We start from the raw sequence: 19,114 nt of genomic DNA on the forward strand, positions 1-19,114 counted from the left end.
AAAAAAAAAAAAAAAAAAAAAAAAAAAAAAAAAAAAAAAAGCCTTTCTGCCCTCACAAGTGGTTACGATTAGGATTCTTTTCCCATTTTTCAGTCATAATTCACTACTGGGAAAGGACTAAAGACTACAGCTGTGCCTTAAGGGAGCAGAGACTGTGTAAAGGGACCCTACAGCAGAGCCTTGAGCTGGACCCTTTTCTACAGTAAGGTGAGGCTATCCAAAGGTCCCCACATCCAAAGCTACGTTTCACCAGAAGGTAACACTAATAACTAGAATCAGTTAACTCTCCAAAGAGGGAAAACCACAGTCTATAGTATGAGAGGAATCAGCTAGAGACTGGAAAACAAAATAAATCCTGCTGTGACATGGTAGAGAGAATGCTTTCGTCCAAACTACGAGTTTTCAGGGCCTCCTGAACAGAACAGATTTTGCATCTTCACAGCTGTAGAAAATGCTGCTACCTTTCAGGAGGCACTGGTCCTGGATTTGTTCTGTAGTCTCCTATTYGGCACTCTAGCTTCAGGTTCCATGTATGCTGCCTGCATCTGCTCCAGCCTGTACTTTGTGGCTCCCAGGCATGGCAGTCTCTCCTCCCTCCAAAGGGCTCCCCTTAGCCAGGGAAAAGCAGCTGCCAAGATGAGATGAATGGGCTCTTTTGGTCTTGTTTAAGCAGATACACATTTCTACTAAACCTGCCCCCAGAAGCTGTCAAAGTGGGGCTAATGGTTACAAGCCAGAGTCCAAGGAAGAATATAGGTTACTCCTGTACAGGAGACAAGGGGTTTATTATAACCTGCTCAGGGGCCAATGCAACCAATGCAGAGCGAAGAGAAGTGATAGGAACATGGGTCTTGCAGGCATTTCACTACCTCAGATACATGCAGTGGGGGTCAAGCTCTCCCTTAGCATCCACTGTCCCCCTTCTTTACCTCTTTGTTCTGCAGTCAAGGCATTTTCTCACCCCTCAAGTATCACAAGGTAGCAAAAAGGGAAGCCAATAAAAAGAGCATATGTGGTACCATACCAGACACACAAGAGACAGAACTTAGGCAGGTGCCTTTGGTGTCCCAGCAAATTCATGTCTGCCTCAGTGCCATACAGATACCTGCTCTCTGCAGTGCTGTACCATGGCTCCAAGAGGCTCTTTGGGCTTGCAGATTAATCAAAACAGGCTAATCTCAGCTTGTTTCTTCTTCTGTCTATACACCCTCATTCTACATGTGTCTAAGAGTGCCTCATGCCCCTGGCCCCACTCAGTGCTCCCATCTTGCCAGCAAGCACAGATGCAGCTTGGCTGCCCTAGAACTCAGTTATTCCCTGCAGCCTGATGCAGATGTACCTCTCAGCAGCACGAGCTATTAGCACATGCAGTGGAGGACCTGGGCGGGCRGGCTGCACTCTTAATTGACTAAAGGAACACTTGAATTTGTTCCAAAAGGAAGCACAGTTCCAGCTTCCCCCCATTCATTTACTTGCAAAGCTTGCCTAAACCTGCACATAGGCTTCATCTTGCAGACAAGCAGTTTAGAGGCAGGTAGAGTTAGGCCAGCACAAGTCAGGTGGAGGTATGACCTTTCTGGCAAATCCCACTGGTAGCTGAGAGAGACCTTGAGCTCAGCTTAGCCACCTCTTTTCCACTAACTAGAGAAACTAGCCCTTCACTTCCCCTTCCCAGGCATTCTTTTGTTCAGTATGAACTATTCCAGCTACTAGTCCATTGTATCCTTCAATACTGTCTATCCAGGCCCTGCAAACCACACGGTAAGAACGCAAGTAATCCTGTTTGTTTTCCCTTACACCCTTTCCATATAGGCAACTCCTGGGGGAAAAGAGCCTAKCTTATTTCTAGTTTTAACCACACAAAGAATTTACCAAAATGCTCTTTATTTTCCAGTACATCGCACATGTTCAATAGCCTAATTGATCTTAGAGTAAAGCTTAAAGCCAGAACAAAACATAAGATTATCTAGAGAACAGCCATCCCTTCAGGTAATGGGGTTGAGATAYGAGTTACTTAAGTGAGGTGGAGAGCTCTGCTGGCAAAGCATAGGTAGCGCACACACACAAAAATCAAAGTTAGCTTCCTAAGCAAGCAGACTGAGCAGAGTGTTCAGCAATCATCACTACAATTTTACATGTGTCATATCAGTGAGTTCAAGTGACTTCTAGTGAGTTATCATGGAGGAAGAGGTACCTGCAAGAATGCAGGTACTTTCAAACCCTCCCAGGAACAGAGCTTTTTGGTTAGAAGATTCCCTACACTCATGACATAGGGCAAAGTCTGCTTAGCAATGAATACAAAGRGTGCCACAAAACCATGACAACTGCAGGTACAAAAGAGGAAATGCTAGAGGCATGATAGTGCTTCAACATTTATTTTCCCCCAAAACACATAAAAGAATTAAAACAGTTCTAAAAGCCACAATGCATATAATACTTTACAAATATTAACTGTGCTTCCTGCTTAGAAAAAACAGCAGGGAGGTCTTTCATTCAGGCCTTTATGTCAGTATGTGCATAAAGCTGTTCCATTTACTTCAGGTACAGAACACAAGCGACAGGAGACAGAGTCATTCATTCCAGTTTGGTCCAAGACCTGGAAATTCTCCCGAGAGAGATGTTCTGCTGTTGACTGGAAGCCATGTTCAACAGATACTGTTCGCATTGAGTACAGATGTCCACAGACAACCAGTTTGCCATAGTTCCTGTGTAACAGCACAGAGGCCGTGCTAGGCAATGGGGTTCCAACATGACAGGTACACTGAAACAGGAGGGGGGGGAGGGGAAAGCAAAAAACTGAACCAGGGTTTAGGAGAAAAGGTGGAAGAGCACTACCTTCTGACATATACAAGTAACCAGTAACACCTTTCAAAGAAAAAGCAAAGCATCACTGTTCCGTTCCAACTTACCTAGAACACACCCAGTGCTCTAATTCATGCAGCAACTCTGAGCTCCTCTGCTCTTGAGTGGATGGATCCTCCTCTTTGGAGAGTCTCAGAAGTTTTAAGAAGCTAAGTGGAAGATGTACACACATTCTGAAGGGCATGGACATCTAGAATCATAACAGAGGTCACCTGAGTTTTACTGGGAAAATGAAACCACCTTAGCAGGAAAATTTGTATGGCATGCAATTGTCTTATTAGTGTACTTAGAAGATGGACATTATTGTAGTAAACTTTCTGACCCTTGTGTAAATAGAGCACAGACTAATCCCAACCACTTCATACAGGCTGAAAGGAGGAGGAACCAGAGTTGTTGTGGCTGAATATGACAAGAGATGTCTGTGGTTTGGTTCCTTATCTAATTCTTCTAGCATTTGTGCATCCTGGCTGCTTTTGCAACTCAAAATTGTGTCTTCCATTTTTTCAGAAACAAGCTAGAGGGTAGATATGAGGTATCAGTGGGGTGAAAGATAGTTTATGACTAGGGGAGGTGCATGGAAAAAAAAACATATGTTCCACATGCTGTTGTAAAGACTAGACTTGCCTTGATGCAGCAGTCACAGCAGACGACACTAAGAGAAAGAAATTCCCAGCATTATCATTTGAGTAAAGCTCAGCAGATACAAATGCTGCAGCTAAGGGTGACTTTCCCAAATAAATCTTAATTTGGGATTATGGCACAATCATTTAATAGCAAAGTAAACAGGAAAGTTCTGAACTTGCTCATTTTTCTATCACTATTTATGCTAATTTAAAACATCTGAAATGTCGGCATCCGTAAGTGGAAGGCTTTATCTGTACGTGCCCATTACTCTTCACCCAGCACTAACACCACTCAGTTACTAATCTCCAGTGATTGTTTACTCGTTTCTAACCAATTCCGTGCCTCACTGCTGCTGTAAGTAGATTTAAGCAAGCCTGAACTAGCCTTAAGTTCTTCTTTTCCTCCCTGACAGAAACCCTCTCCTGAGTGGATACAAATACAACCAACTCCTTTCCCAACCAGAGTCTGCAATTCACTTTTCTAGTCCTGAACAGGAAATTCTGGTGAAGACCCTCTCCCAGAATGTCCTCCAGCCCCTGACTGAAGTTAAATCCAACCTTTATAGCAAAATGGCTTTCTGCATAAGAGAGTGATCTCCAAGCGGAACTGAGTATAGTACTTGCCTGGTAAATTTGGTTACTGTTAGTTTAATCCTAACAGTTAAAACTAAGGTTCCACTTTAACGGCAAGTTTTTCCATGTGATCTGTAGTTGCAGACACATCAGCCTCGCTTAGACAGTAAGGCAAGCAACCTGTTCCTATCTAAACCCTACAACTGTTTGAATACTCAGTATTTTCAGTACAGTTCTTTCATTCTTCCTTCCTCCTTATTCAGTCCTTTTGCATCATCTCACCTGCTGCAAAGGTAACAGCTATAAGGCCACTTGAGGAACATCTGCTTCTGGCAGCTGAAACAGATCTGTGGAAAGGACAGTTACTAGTGAATGCCAATGGGAAATATCTTTGTACCAACAGTATCTGCTGCCTGCCAAAGAGCTTTCCACATAAACCAATCCTCTAAATGCTTTAGATCCACATACAAGAACAGAGAGCCGATAAAGAATAGCAGAGACACAGGTATTAAAAGCTAAAAAGGCAAAAGTCTTACTTGTAAGCCTATGTTTTTTTATGATGTAGGGGTTTGGAGCAGCTGCCAGACAACAGGAGTTTAAAGAAAGGCTCTTGAATAAACAAGGATTGTATTGTGTAAGAGTGTAACAGTAGCTAGTTAAGAGAGGGAAGAAGAGAGACATTCTTCGAGGTAGACTGTAGTAATCTCAAAGAGATTAAATCAGGTCAAATTTGAATCCAATCCTGAAGCAAGAAGTGAGTCATAAGGAAGCTGATGAGGCACTTGAACTTTATAAAAAATATGTTCATACACAGTTGGCAGTCAGAAGTGATATTATCTTGAGGACTGGAGCTTGAGAAAGCTAAAGACTTCAGCAATGAGAACACAAAAAGGGCAAAAGAGCCATTTTAGAAAAGGTAGAGAAAAGGCAAGTTAAAGCAAGGCTGGCAACTACAGTGAGAAGAAAGCAAGAATTCAGTCTCAAACACCAGCGCAACAGGCTGTGGGAGTAGTAGCATAGTGGTGTTAACATGAACCCTTTAGCTCTGTTACACTGCTAAGTAAATTAGGGTAAGAGGCTGAGCCCCAAAGTCAAGCAGCATGGACATCCTCACCTCTATGCTACACAGGGCTTGCACTCAAAACATTTGCTTTAGAGGGGTTGGTTGTAACAACATGGGGCAGATTTAGTGAATGAGCAAGCAGTTAAGTGGAGTAAACAGCTTGGTGTCCTGTGCTGCAAGTCTTTCTCTGCCCCTACCCCCCGCCCCAGACTTGTATCTATCACAGAGGAAGGAGGTTTGAGCTAGCACAAGTCAAATGTGGCAGTCTGAGCTAAGAGCCTTTGCTTCACTGTAAAGCAGTACCAAATCACAGGTAAGTACTTTATGATCTCAGAGCTGGCCAAGAGGAACGGCAGACTGTTCCGCTAGGTTGGAAACAGATAGGAAGCATCAAGCAAATGCTGAGGAAAAAAGGTGGCTCAGTAGTTTCCTAGGCAATTTACACAGCAACTTAAGCTAGATTAATAACCATCACAACACAAGTGTTAAGATTTTAAACAACCTAGGGTCAGATTCAGATCAGTTGCATGAACAAGTCAGAGAACATCTTCAACAATTGGACACTGAGGGACATGAAGCCAGTCAGCTTGTGAAAAGGCCAGAACAGCACACACAAGGAGAGGACACATACCCTGGCTCTCAGTAAGACACCATCACCACCTCTTTGGTGAGATCCTTCTCCCTCCAGCACCATCATTGCATATCTAGTTCCAATCAGCTCAGCAATGGTTGGTGATGACCATTTGGTAGGAAAGGGACAGTCCTAGGAAACAACAGAAGTTAAGCATCAGAGAAAGCTGAAGCAAGCAGATATTTGAGGTCATCTTCAAAACTCTGTCCCAAGAAGCTCAAAAGCATTTCTTCTCAAAGGTTAGTTCTGCTGGGGATGGGCAATATCAGCTGACTCTTTCACAGTACTACCAGAAAAACTACTACAGGAATGCTGCTATAATATTCAAGCTTTTAGATAAGAATTCAAGCAGCTTCCTGAAGTCTCATTAAGGAAATAGAATTAGCCTTGGAGGGGACCAAGGGACCTATGTCTGATGGCCTCTCTCTGGGGAACCCTACTCTTTGGTACAGACCACAGCACAGGTAGCACACAGACCTCTACTCACTTAGGCACAGGATCCTTTCCCATGGCACAGTGCTGTCTTGCCTTCTTTCCCCAGGACCCACTAGCCCCACATGAATGGCAGAGAAGAAAACAGTGCTTTTATTCAGGTGGGAAGCCCAGCCCACACCTGCATCCCTTCTGCACCACTGAATAAAGAGGTCACACAGTTATGGTAAGTTTCAGAGGTTGCAGGGAGGGAAAAGGAGGTATACAGAAAGAAGGAAGGAGGCAAGGGTACAACACATCCTTTAAGGGCAGAGCAGGGCTAGGCCATGATTCAGAAGATGTCACAGGGGTGCATAAACCCAGCACTGCTGCTACAACAGTAATGACTTCTGTATTGCATACACTTAGTTACCGATGCCATAGTATCTGCATTTTGTCTGTCATTTGTCCATTAGCACTTCATTGCAGTTTAAAGGATGTTTATGAATATATCAGAGTCTAGACAGAATATGGGGAAATGGGGAAAGCAGGACAGTCTCATTGTACCAAGAGGCACTACAGTCTGAGCAAGCCGTGACAGAAACTTTCAAGTAACGCAGTTGGATTTTCCTCCTCATAGGAGGAAAAACTATTTAATGTAATTCAAACTGGAATAAAAGAAATCTCCACAAGGACACTACAGCATCCAACCTTGTCTAAATTGTCTCCAAAGAGACAATAATATCTCAGCTTAAGATCAACATACTGTATGGCCTAGACAATGTAGTCATTACCAACTGTATGAGACTAAGCTTGCCAGCTCACRTGCAGAACTTACAGGTTCCTTGCTTTGAAGGGCACTCTCTAAAGACTTGGACCTTCCTCTGAAAGAAGGCAGTTCCTGTTGGCTAGAGTTCAGGAAACCGATAGGTTTAATCTCTCCTAGCATGGGTCCACTTATGGAAGCACGCGTGCAATCTGCAGGGAGACCTGGATAGGAAAAGAGAATTTTAGAGTGCAGAAAATGAACTAGCAACTTCTAAATTTCCACCCCAAATGCTGAATGCTCAAGAGCACTACAGTGTCTTCTGAATGAAGCTAGGCTTATACCTCCTTCACCCCATGAGCCTCAATCACAAAAAGCAGAAGTTATAATAATTATGCTTGTCAGTAGACAGTGATGAGTCTTATTCATTGCACCATGCAGTTTAATAAAAATCAAGTGGTTTCTTTCCTGCCTGAAAATTCAAAAGACTCATTTAGCTTGTGCAATGAATTCTAATTAGGCCTTTGGGGACATACTATCATCATTTTGAAGCTGCAGGAGCTACATAGTCTTCAATCAGCTGCAGAAGAATCACTTTCTAAGGGCATTTCTCCAAACTCATCACTCAGTGCTTGAGCTTCTCATGGCAAGTGTCTTTCAGTGATTAGCAAGAAGAGGTGCACAGTGAGTCCAGCCAAAGGCTGTGGGAGCCCAGCAGGGCACTGTGCTTTGTCACTACCTGATTTGGATGTGCACCTAGAAGGATACTGACCTGCGCTATTGCAGGTCATTACAGATGACTTGGCTAAGGCAAGCTGGGTGCTGGAAGGCAGCTTGGGAGTTGTTTCCTGTAGGCCAGAGGATAAGACATTCTTAAGTTGTATACATCAGACACCAATGCCAAGTCAACTTCTCAGAACCACCACTGCTAAACAAGACCTGGGATATCCAGCACTGGAATGATCCAGACTCAGCCAAAAGTGGAGGAGAGAGTAAAGTCTATGTGGCACATTTAGGTACTTTATATTCCAAAAGGCAACAGAAGTTGGTTCTCTCAACAAGGAAGACATGCCAGTCCAAATTCATTTGTTATCTCTCTCACTTAAGTCCAATGCAGATATTAGCTCTAAAGTGTCAACTGCTCGGAACCAGCTACACTAGATTCTTCCTTTACAGCTCTCAGAGCACACTGGAAACATTTTCTTGGCTCAAGCTCACATGCAGCAACTCTAGAGAACAGTACAAGAGACTGTGCTCCACTAACCCATCTCAAACCCAGTGCTGTATCTGGATACCCTTGCTTTTAGCTTCTCTAGAAAACTAGAAATCCAGATATACTATTACAGTCTCCACAAAAAAAAAGGTCCCTCTAATTTAGCAGTAATACACCACATGGTTCTCAAATACTGAACATTCCTGCAATTAGCACCGACTTGTGCAAATATAGCTAAGATTTTCTGCTTTTAGAAATTCATAACCATTTTCCTCAGTTAAGCAACTGCATTTCAGACAAAAATGTTTACAGAAAACAAAGATTCCTGTTTGCATGCCAGAGCATCTGTGCTAGACATGATTTGTTAGGGCTTAGGCTGTTCCATAGAATTTCTGACTATGCTTAGATTGAATCCCAGACACCAAGCAGTCAAGCTTTTCATGATCAGTCCATGGAATTAGAGAACCCAAACACTACTTATCCCAGTTTAGGGAAGAATAGTGCTCTCTCAGTTGTTCCACAGGCAGAAAAGTAGAAATACACTAGTAAAGGTGCTCCTTAAAAACAAGTCATTAAGCTCCATTTCACATAACACTCACATATCATGTGAAATGAAAACACATTTAGCATCAAATGCCTTGCTGCATAATACAGTGAGGTAAGAGCAGGAGTAGTTTGAGGCCATATTGGCCAAACTCCTATGCACAAGAAAATCGCTGCAGGATCTAGTTTTAGACACCAGATCAGTCCTTGGTTTTATAGGCTCCAGTTACACCATGAAAATAGGTGTTTACGTATGGTTTGAGCTTCTGTAAAGGAAAGAACTTTAGTGAACACAATAGTACCATGTTTGTTTTTTGAGGGACAAGACTGCCCATGCTAAGATTTGAACTTGAGGTTCCAGGATGCATGTGTACACAGATCTAGTGCCTAGATTAACTGTGTCTCTCCAGAGCCATTTCGTTTAAAACCTTACCTGAACTCCTGGTCCTAGCTGCTGTCTTATACTGTTCATGCTTTTAAACGCCATACTGACATTTTGAAGAGGTAAGATGCTATTTCTTGGAGATTTCAAGGAAATATTTGGTGACACAGACATTCCTAAGGGGGGAAAAAAACACACATACACAAGAGTATTTTGTTGTGACAAGAAACTGATGAATATTAAACCCCACACATCAGAATTTAAGATCTGGCTAGGTTTTGTCCTAGCAGTTATATCATCTTTCTGGTTTAGGTGATGGCTCAAATCCTGTTCTCTTACTTAGTGGACAGTTATGCTGGACACTCATTTGGCTTTTAAATTGTCCCTTTCAGTAGGTTTGGGGCCATCCAGTGCAGCTAACAGACAAATTTGAACTTCTTAGAAAAATGGTAAGTTGAAACACCTTTGAGTCTTAATAAGCTACAAGCTTATCTTCTAGAAAAGTATTTTTATGCCATACCACCTGTGTCAACACAAAATCTGGATTCTCACCTCCCTTGCAGAATACATGCTAAGGAGGAAAGATGGGCTTTCATTTCYAAGTCAGTGCATTATTTTTAGTCAACACTGAATTCACATGCATGACAAGTCACTTTGTAGCAGGTGGAGCCCAACAGGTACCTTTGGGCCTGCTCCCATTTYCCCTTGCTGTTGATGGCTGAAGCTTCTGTGGTTGTTTTATTTCTGCCATGAACTGTTCCTGCCAGCTGGGCTCCTGCAGCATGCACTCTTTCAGCTTCCTCTCCAGCACCTGCAGTCAAAGCATAGCACTGGGAAGAACCAGCGGACAGCGAGGAGACTAGCAGTGACTAAACCACACTTTTGGCAACAGCACTGTTTTACAAGTGCCTCATAGTTGGGAGGACACTGTCACACACAATCTCTTCACTTCTGCTTTCCCCATCTCATTTCTAAGTTTTCGTGGCACACAAGAGAAACTTTAGACAACGTGTTTGCTGTGGAATAGTAGCCACTGTTGGATTCTAAACTAAGTTAGATCAAGAAGCCTAGGAATATTTCAGGACCACAAAGAATTCCAAATGAAAGAAGCAGCAGAGGAAGTAGGGAGACTGATCATCTTTCTCCTCTGAAAATTTGTCATTTCCTATTTTCCTAGCCCCATGTCTTAGTAGACAACAGACTTAATCCAATCCAGTAGCTAGGACATTAGCTCCATATTCCTAGAAACCGTTCTGCTAGCTCTAGAATCATTTTGTTTTGCCACCAGTAGGTACAGCACCAGGTCACTTACTGGTTTTAGGTGAGGCTTGGAAGCAGTTGTATCAACTTTGGAGCTTTTGCTTTTTTGCCTGATGATCACCTGAAAGATTAGAAATGATGCTTAAGTTAAGTTCTTTCCATACTCCTCATCCACTCTACCATTCAGTGACATAATGAATGGTAAGTCAGGATCTGGGAATGTGGGAGGCAGAAAAGACATGACAAAACCAAGAAGAGAAGCACAGAAAAATGAGGTTTGCTTGCGTGTTTTTAAGTAGAGACAGCTTGCTTTGTGACAAACTAGAGGCAATCAGAAGCACTGGACAATCAGAAGCATTTGGGGCTTGCACAGGAAGCATACAGCATTCCAGCCCCAGTAACTCATTAAGAGAGCTCAGAAGCTGCTGAAAAATATTGTACTTTGAGATTTCAATGCTAGGAGTGATCCTGAYAAGCATCATGGTCACATCACATTTATTAATGAGAAGTCAGCTCTAGGGAGGAGAGTTGGTGAGTAGGTTAACAGAAATTGTAGCAGCAGGCAGCTGTATACATAAGATAGAGACCCAGAGTCTGACTTATGAGCCTACATAAGTTAGGAACAATAGCAAGATAGGCTTGCAGAGCAGATACTCACATGGAAGTGGACTGTCTTGCTCATCAAGACCTGCACTTGCTGCAGAGGGAAGCATTGACAAAAATAAGGCAGTTGTACATGCATGGGTTTAGCTGCCTTGATCACTTTTACTTTGAGGCTATGCTGCTTGCTTTTCTTGTGTGTACAGCTTGAGAACATATGGAGTGCAGGAAGAACACACTACAGCTTCTGGCATGCTTTCATTCATTTGAAAATTAGTAGCTTTGCAGTTGGAGAAATCCTTGTTTAAGAACCTTCACAAACGGGGGCCTGATCAGTAGCGGTCCATTTCTTCTATTTCATACTTTCTTCTAGTATTTCTGACTATATCTCTTTGGACTTGCAGCTTGTTGACCAAAGCAGAAAAAAGTCAAAAGCCAGTTCATTCTGCCACCTTGAGTTACAGTTCTGTACTGCATGGTACAGTCATACTGTTGTACATTGCAAAGAGCACAGCTACTTATCATAAAATGGTAAGGTTGGAAGGGACCTCTGGAGATCATCTAGTCCAACCTTCAAACAAGTAGCACGTACAGGGATTGAACCAACAACCTTGGCATTAGCAACACCATGCTCTAACCAGCTGAGATGTAGTGTCTCCTTTCCACTGCTATTAACTAATACGTTGAACAAGATACCAGCCTCCAGAGAAATGTCAGTCTTATCTGAAGACTGGAACCACAATCAGGAAGAACAAGAGCTGGGGTTTTATAGGGGTACATGGCTCAGCTGAAGCTATTAGTCCTCTGCATTCTATGAGTACTGACAACAGGCAGAAGAAAAGCTGATGTCTAACACGTTATGCAAAGCTTTCACTTTTTAAAATATAACTCTATTATAAGTAGAGTTGTCTCATCCTCCGCCAAGAAGTCTGCTTGCAAAGCACTCCGATGCCACAAAGCCTTATGCCAACGACTTAGATCTGCTCATCATTCCCAGCTCAAGCTACAGCAAGTGAACAGCACAGCAGACCTTTAGAGCTCAGTTATCTCTGTACCTGGACATATTCACCAACTGTCAGTGTTGGAAGCCCCTACTGCTTAAGTCAGCACAACAGCTGCCCCTGAAAGACATTCAGCTTTTCTTACCCTGCCTGAACTCCTGCAGTAGCCTCCACCTGAGGCTGAGCAGAGCACTCACTGAAAAGCGCTCTTACACTTGCACACATCCCACATCAGCTAAGAAAGCAGGGAGATGACAGACATGGCACACCTCAAGAAGCCTGTGGAGATGGCATCTGAGGTAGAAAGCCTAAGCAGACAAGAGTCTGTTCCGTGGAGCTGTTTTGTGTAAGGCAGCTTAACTGAACCAAGGAAAGGAGTGACTGACTCCCGCAGGGGGATGAAATTTAGCATCCAGCTTCATAAAGATCTGGCTACCTCTGAATTAAAGTTACTGGAAATGAAGTGCTTGGGTAGACAAACATTGTGTTCTAACACTGTAGTTGAGGGAGAGTCCCAGACACTTCTGGACTTGTAAGTACCTTTGAGAAAGAGTTGTAAGACAGGCTCTTGGGAAAGAAATCTCAACTGACACTGTTTAGAAACCAGATAGTTAGAGCAAGTGGTTTCAAAGTTGTCCATTGACTCTAGTCACTCACCTTCCGAAGGGTGTACCTTTTGTGTTGAATATCATCCACCAGCAATTCATATGGGGAGCGAGTATATTCTTTTGGAGGAGCACGACGCTGAGGTCGCTCCGTGGCCTTGCGCAGCCTCACGCCATTCTGCAGTTCACGGATGACATCAGGCCACAGGGTTGCCTATAAGAAGCCAGCGAGGGCTGAGTAAACACCTGGCTAGATCACATGGAGTGGTATTCCTTCCTTTCATTTAATAGGGCAGATTTAGCAACCAAAGTCATTCAGAGATGCAGAAGTGTATACTTAGCACCCCCCTCAACTCATTTACAGATCAGATCGAAGTGCACAGTACCAGAACATAAAATTGCTTCTCTTTGTCAATTTACAGTGAGGGATCCGGGAGCTGGTTCCTCAGGTTCATTCCTGAACTCTGTCATTAACTTAATGAATGTTCTTCAGCAAAATACACCTTCTGTTACCAAGTAGCTAAAGCTATACCTTTTCTTCAATAAGTACTTGAGTAAGTTCCTGTAAGTACTCCAGGTGCTAGAGTTTCAGGAAACATTGGGAATGAAATCTCAAATCTTACTGCTGAAATGCCCAAACTTTCAGAAAACAGAGGATGAAGGACCAACAGATGAAAGGAGGCAAAAGGAAAGGATCTCATACTTTAATCTTCCCAGCAGCCTGTGTTAGAAGTTTCAGCCTGGAGACACAAGATGACAACTCTGACATTAATTCATCTTCTTCCTCTATTAATCCCTGTTTCCACAGGATGCTCAGGCATGCAAGATAATCCAATAAGAGTTAAAGATTTGGGTGGGGGGAGAGGGAGGAAGGCAGAAATGACACTCATCAGCATGTTTAGACAACATTGTAATGAAAGTGCTAAGTCAACAGCTTACCTGGATCCTAAAGGCAAACTGAGTAAGAAGTAGTGACTGTATTATAAACAACATAAGGAAAACAAAACATTTTAGAAAACTGCCTCAGAACTAAACTTCTGACTTAGACTCTCCTCCCTTTTCCATTTACAGTATTGAACATCATCTCTCCACTACTCCTTTCAGATATCTTGTCAAAAAAGCCTTAGGCAAACTCTGACTTATGACTGCCTTCATGGAGAAGGATTGTTAGCTGGGTAGTTTTAGCCCAGCTTTGGGACAGTTGCATCTGAAGTCCAGAAAATTAGAACAGCCAGACAAGTGGCCAAATACTAGCCATATCTCCTGGACTACTGTATTTATTCTGCAGGAGAACACAAACATCCTCCATAGCCATTGGAACAAATGGCTACGAAACAATTTATTCTGAGCCATCTGCACTTTCTAAAGTTTTGTTTCATATGGTGACAGAATTATTCTGAAAGATATCGCCTGAAGAGAGACTTCTGTACTGTAATACTGCTACATTATTTTAAGGACAAGAATGGCCTTCAGCTGGCCACTTCAAAGCCATTGGTACACCCAAACAATCTCTAGGCACAGGGGATGTCATTTTCGCTCATACTTTTCTTTCTCTCCTGACCGAATCACTGCAGTTACTCTACTTGGGCCATCTCATATACTACTAAGCTCAGTATAAACTTCTGACACCTGTGATACCACACAAGATGCTACTCTAGCACAGAAGAACAGACAAGGAATAGACTCTGCCTCCTTTATAAACACTCCATGCCCATTGCTTGCAGTTCAACACGAGTGCTACGACAGCTGTGTTCCTAAGAGGTCTCAGTGCTTAGACTTCAAGGTGAAGATTGCTTTGCAGCACATATAGATAAACTCTGCTGAGATGATACAACACTGCACAGTATCAGGCTGTGGCCTGTTTCATAGCAGTCAATATGAAAGTGGTCCACAGACATCACTATCTGCTTGGCACCACTCAAGGCATCAGCTCTAGTCTGTGAGATCCCAGTGAAGTAGGCATCCTGGTTGTTTTAAACTCAAGAGTTTGTCAGAACGATGCAGTCAACTGGTGCTTAGGGACTTGGAAACTAGAGGCAGATGATCTGCACCAGATATCCTGCCTTTGTAATTCATGTCTCCTGAAGAAGCAGAAGCCAAATACGCTGGCCTTCAGGCCACACAGCAAAACCCATGTATTTATTCATGCATTCCCTGCAGAAAAGAGCTATAGCTCAGAGTTGATGAGTTTGTGGTTTGAGATAGCTTGCCAGTTTATTTTAATAGATCACAAAATTGAGAATATGCCCAAACACACATTTCACAAACATTTTCATATGAATAGTTTGAGCACGCTTCAAAGCGAGTGTTATTTAGACAAAAAGAGCGAGTCCACAAGTCTCTCGGGGCTTGCCATTTGTCTCCACAGACTCCAGACTAGAGTGCATTTGTTTATGCTGGGCAGAGCTCCAGCCAGAAGAGTTGTTTCTGATTGAGCCCTGACTGTGCAAGGCTATGGAGAGAATAGAATAAGTTGCTTTCTCTGCCCCAAACACATATTCTAAGAACTAGGAAAGGTCAGAATGAAAAGACAAGAAATAGCAGTGAGAGGAAGGTGGGAGCCTTCCTCTCCTTCACCCCTTTGTTCAGACTGCTGGAGCTGCTCAGCCAAAGATGGTGGATCTACTGGTTTTTAGTCCCCTCCAGCAGTGAACTTGTGCAGAGCCTGCATGATTAGCTTGAGCTAGTCCACCTCAACCCTACTAACAGAACTGTTTTCCAGGAGCTGTCAGTTCAACTACAGAAAAGAACAGACTGCTTTTAGCAGGTATCAATTCCTGCCAGGAGTTTGGAGCTCATTTAGCAGAGGAAACAGCCTGAATAACTACTTGTGGACACTTACTCTACAAAGAACGCCTCAAATTTCACTTTTAGAAGTGGTTTAAATTGAAGCACAAAGAAGCTTTTTGTGCAGAATAAGTGCCCACATGAGGTAAACACATTTAACAGTAGCTTAACTTCAAGCTCACTCCCCAGCTTGTTTTACAGACAAATCTTTAACTACTTAAGCTCTTAAACAACCTAATAAGTTTTGTTTGTGTGCTCTTAAGCTCTATTTTTCATAGAGGAGTCATTGGAAAGCTTCAGAGAGCCAGGGCAGACCCCCCAAAAAAAAAAAAAGAAAGAAAAAAAAAAGAGAGACACAAACCCGAAGTCCTGCACATTGAAAGAATTAAATCCCTTACCAAGTATTTTTCCTTCTTCTGAAGGGGATTTTCCAGCAAGTGTTCCATCTCCATTTTTCTCAGACTCTAAGAAGTGAGSATACAAGGTAATCATTACCTTGTGCTTGTCCAGTACTTTCCCATCTACCCAGTTTATCAATGTTAATATGAAAATTTGAGAAGCCAAAAATCCCCGAAACACTCAAAAGCTATAATTAATCTGGTGCAGACAGAAGCCTTTCACATGATGGAAACAGACCTTCAGTTACATATTACATTTCTAGTGTAAAGCAARGATTACTCTAAAACTAGATCATCATGTAGAAGGGATAGCTAAGGGTTGATCTCCAAATACCTCTTTTGAAGTCTGGATGATAGACACAAGCTTCTTAAGTTCCATATATTCAGTATAAAGGCTCCTGCAGGTCACCTTGTAATGGCTGGCAGCCTCAGAAGGCCTAGACAAGTGCTCCTCACAGACCTGAAAAAAGTGCAGCTGTTTAATAGAGAGAGATGTCCTTGAAATGAGAAGTGTTGTAGGCTGGAAGAAAGCAAAGTTCAGTTTTCTCAGTCTGTGGTTAAAAATCATTTTCCTCATCCCTTTTGCCTTTTTTTGTTCTATTGTAGATGGAGAAAAACAAAGAAGAAACATGCCCAGTCCTGTATGTACAGTAGTAGAACTAGCTGTGTAGTTTATACATCTTGTTCTCTAAGGTCTGCTTTTAAATAAGTATGTGGAAGAGGAAGCTTCCAATACAAACAATGCATGACAAAACACATCAAGTGGAGACACTTATCCTGGTCTTCTCCCCCACCCTCTGCCCTGATAAGAGGCCCACTGAGGAATGGGGAATTTCTGGTATCCTGAAATTACAGCTGAGAGCAAACCAGTAGTTTGAGTTGTGACACTGATCTCCTAGTTCTTTCAGAAACCGAACATTTTGGACAAGCAACTTTTTTTTTTCATTACCTAGCACGTCCACAGGTAGGCTTTCATACCTATAAGATATACATTGCAGAGGTTATGCTGCCTAGAAAGTTGTGTGTATCTTGATCTGTAGGTGAACTTGTAGTGTAGACACTAAGACTCAGGTAAGGACTGGGGCTATGAGAAGTCATTTTCAAAACTAGGGCCTAGTGAAAGTTTCTCTGCCTACACCTCAAAAGCACAGCTACAGAAGGCTAGGTACAGAAGAACTTTGTAGACACAGCTGCATGACAGCCATGCTCAGTCTTCCTTCTTAACCTTCTCTTTACCATAGAAATGTCAGTGCACTTAAGGTGTTTTTCTTTTGCCATCTGATAGGAAAGCTGCACATTCCCCTATATATCTTCTAAGCTACCCAGCTCCTCCCTAGAAATTGTTGGACCTGTTAGCTGATGGAGTAATGCCATTAACACTTCAAAAGCTGCTACATTAAGTGAGACACATGAAACCTTGATAACATCCTGCAGGGTCACTGCTAGTTTCATCGCTTCATCGTCCAGTTTCAGCATGAGGGAGAGCAGTTTCTCCAAGGGCTCGCTGAGTTCTCGCTCTGCTTGGCTGTCAATTCCCCAGTCCAGTGCTTCATAGATCACCRCTCCCAGGTACTCCAGCAGCTGCAGATACAGGCCAAGGAATCAGAGCAGTGTAGCACAGTGCTGTGTAAAACATCAGAGCTCACCTCCCTGCCACATGTGACCCTTGTGACTGAGCACCTCTCGCAGGATGAGAGGAGCTCAAAAGGCAGCTATTTGCCCACCAGCTACCCTGAAATACTCCCCAAATAAGCTGTTTTAAAAAGTGTTAAATGGCCATACCTAGCACCTCTAAGTGATTCATTTTTAAGACACAGTCTGTGGGCTAATCCATAGTCAGCAGCATCTTCCACGCACGCTATCTCCCAGTCCAATTGCCTTAGCTGAGTTTGAGTCTACAGTTCTATCTCATTTGCCACATTGCAGGGGACAGAGGCATTCCCACAAGCATCTGCTCACCCAGAGCACAACAAATATAAGCATCATGACAATTTTCAGCATCTAGAAACCTGCATCTCCTGAACTGGCCTTCTACCACAGCAGAATTGTATTTGCGTGTATATGAAGTTGAAGACACAGGCTTACCTTATCCTCTAACTGTTGAGTGTTACCAACATCTGAAAGGGAAACAGGAGAGGAGAGGTAGAAAGATAATTGCATTGGGATTAATAAACAGTTTTTAGAATATCTGAACCAAATGATTCACAGGAGGAGCACTGGAAAAATTAGTAGGCTGCACATACATATTACCACTCATCTAAGGGCCTCTGAAACAGGGTACAGACAGGAGAAGAGCCACATGAGAGCATGCAGGAGGAAGAAGAAAGAAAAGAAGCATTTCCCCCATTTTGTCCCCATATTTTAGCTAATGAAGAGCTAGTTATAGGAACAACCCCTAGCATCCACAGCTACCCATATTCTTACCAGACTTTTGATACACCTTGAAGGAAGCAGTGCCATCTGCATGGATAAAGATACTCCCAGGACCTTTTATGACTACAGCATGGAGCGATGAGTGCAGCCCCTGAGACAACTGCTTCATTTTACAGCAACACTGAAAGCAAATAGCCCAGGCTTGTTCCTCACTTATAGGATGCTCAAAGCACCTCAGAATCTCTGCTAAAGACACCTTCGGGATCCTCCACTCACACTGCAGAACCTCCATTTCCACCTTTACTCAGCATCACCTAGGCCTAGCTCTGGACCCAGGAAGCTTGGCACCCCCTTGCCAATGCAGACGGGTGCTCATAGCAGCCTTTTATCAGTTCTGCCTGCATGTTTGCTCTTTCACACCCTCTCTACCCTACAGGTGTGATCATTAAAGCTAATTTTGCTCTACCTTTTTAAAGGGACACTATTAATACCATTCTTTAACCTGTATTTATATTAGCATATTTGAAAGAATACAGAAAATATATAACACAATAGAATCTAAAAAGATGACAGAGTAGGCTTTTAAAATTCATGCTCAGCTTAACTTCATTGACTCTATGTCATTAATGTCATCTGACATTAATGGGAACAGTGCTGTTTGCAGATTAAAAAAAAAAAGAGTAAGTTCAGCTTGAGGTAGGCAGGGAATAATGTCATACATTCAGGGAAGAACACCTGGGAAATCATAAAAATTGAAGCAATTCGATGGGGCACAGGGCTGGGAGCACTAATCCACTAGAGCGCTGCACGGCAGCTGCACCTGCCCTTCCCGGCCGCCCCCCCCCCTCCGGGGCCCAGCGAGTGGTTCCGCCCGCCCGTCGCCCGTTCCCCCCGCCCAGCGCGGCCACATGGGTCCGCCCCCTCGCCCGGCGCCCGGCAAGATGGCGGCGTCCGAGGCGGCGTGGAACCGGCTGGACGTGTCGTGGCCCGCGAGCAGCGCGACGGTGGCCGTGTCGGGCCAAC

The 19,114-nt window shown here is 43.2% G+C and overlaps 2 protein-coding genes across 2 annotated transcripts in view; one reads left to right on the forward strand and one right to left on the reverse strand.

The window, feature by feature from the left end:
• Positions 1-2,528: 2,528 nt before the first annotated feature.
• Positions 2,529-18,383, reverse strand: LOC146597805 (protein spire homolog 1-like). The gene is made up of 15 exons (XM_085301482.1): positions 18,143-18,383; positions 17,804-17,835; positions 16,053-16,178; positions 15,719-15,784; positions 12,586-12,747; positions 10,380-10,448; positions 9,749-9,878; positions 9,119-9,243; positions 7,702-7,777; positions 7,002-7,153; positions 5,753-5,884; positions 4,341-4,405; positions 3,487-3,514; positions 2,910-3,052; positions 2,529-2,761 (listed from the first exon to the last, which is right to left on the reverse strand). Exons 1-15 carry the CDS (start codon positions 18,381-18,383, stop codon positions 2,575-2,577), a joined length of 1,734 nt encoding a protein of 577 aa, XP_085157608.1. The 3' UTR covers positions 2,529-2,574.
• A 633-nt stretch (positions 18,384-19,016) lies between these two features.
• RMP64 (ribonuclease MRP subunit p64) overlaps positions 19,017-19,114 on the forward strand; it is a 5,372-nt gene continuing 5,274 nt past the window's right edge. The window contains exon 1 of the mRNA XM_085301435.1: positions 19,017-19,114. This exon is cut by the window's right edge and continues 51 nt beyond it. Within this exon, the coding sequence (XP_085157561.1) occupies positions 19,033-19,114 (82 nt within the window). The 5' untranslated portion in view covers positions 19,017-19,032.

The sequence above is a fragment of the Rhea americana genome, unplaced genomic scaffold (assembly GCF_003343005.1).
Source record: "Rhea americana isolate MKP2758 unplaced genomic scaffold, rheAme1 scaffold_177, whole genome shotgun sequence".
Classification (NCBI taxonomy): Eukaryota; Metazoa; Chordata; class Aves; order Rheiformes; family Rheidae; genus Rhea; species Rhea americana.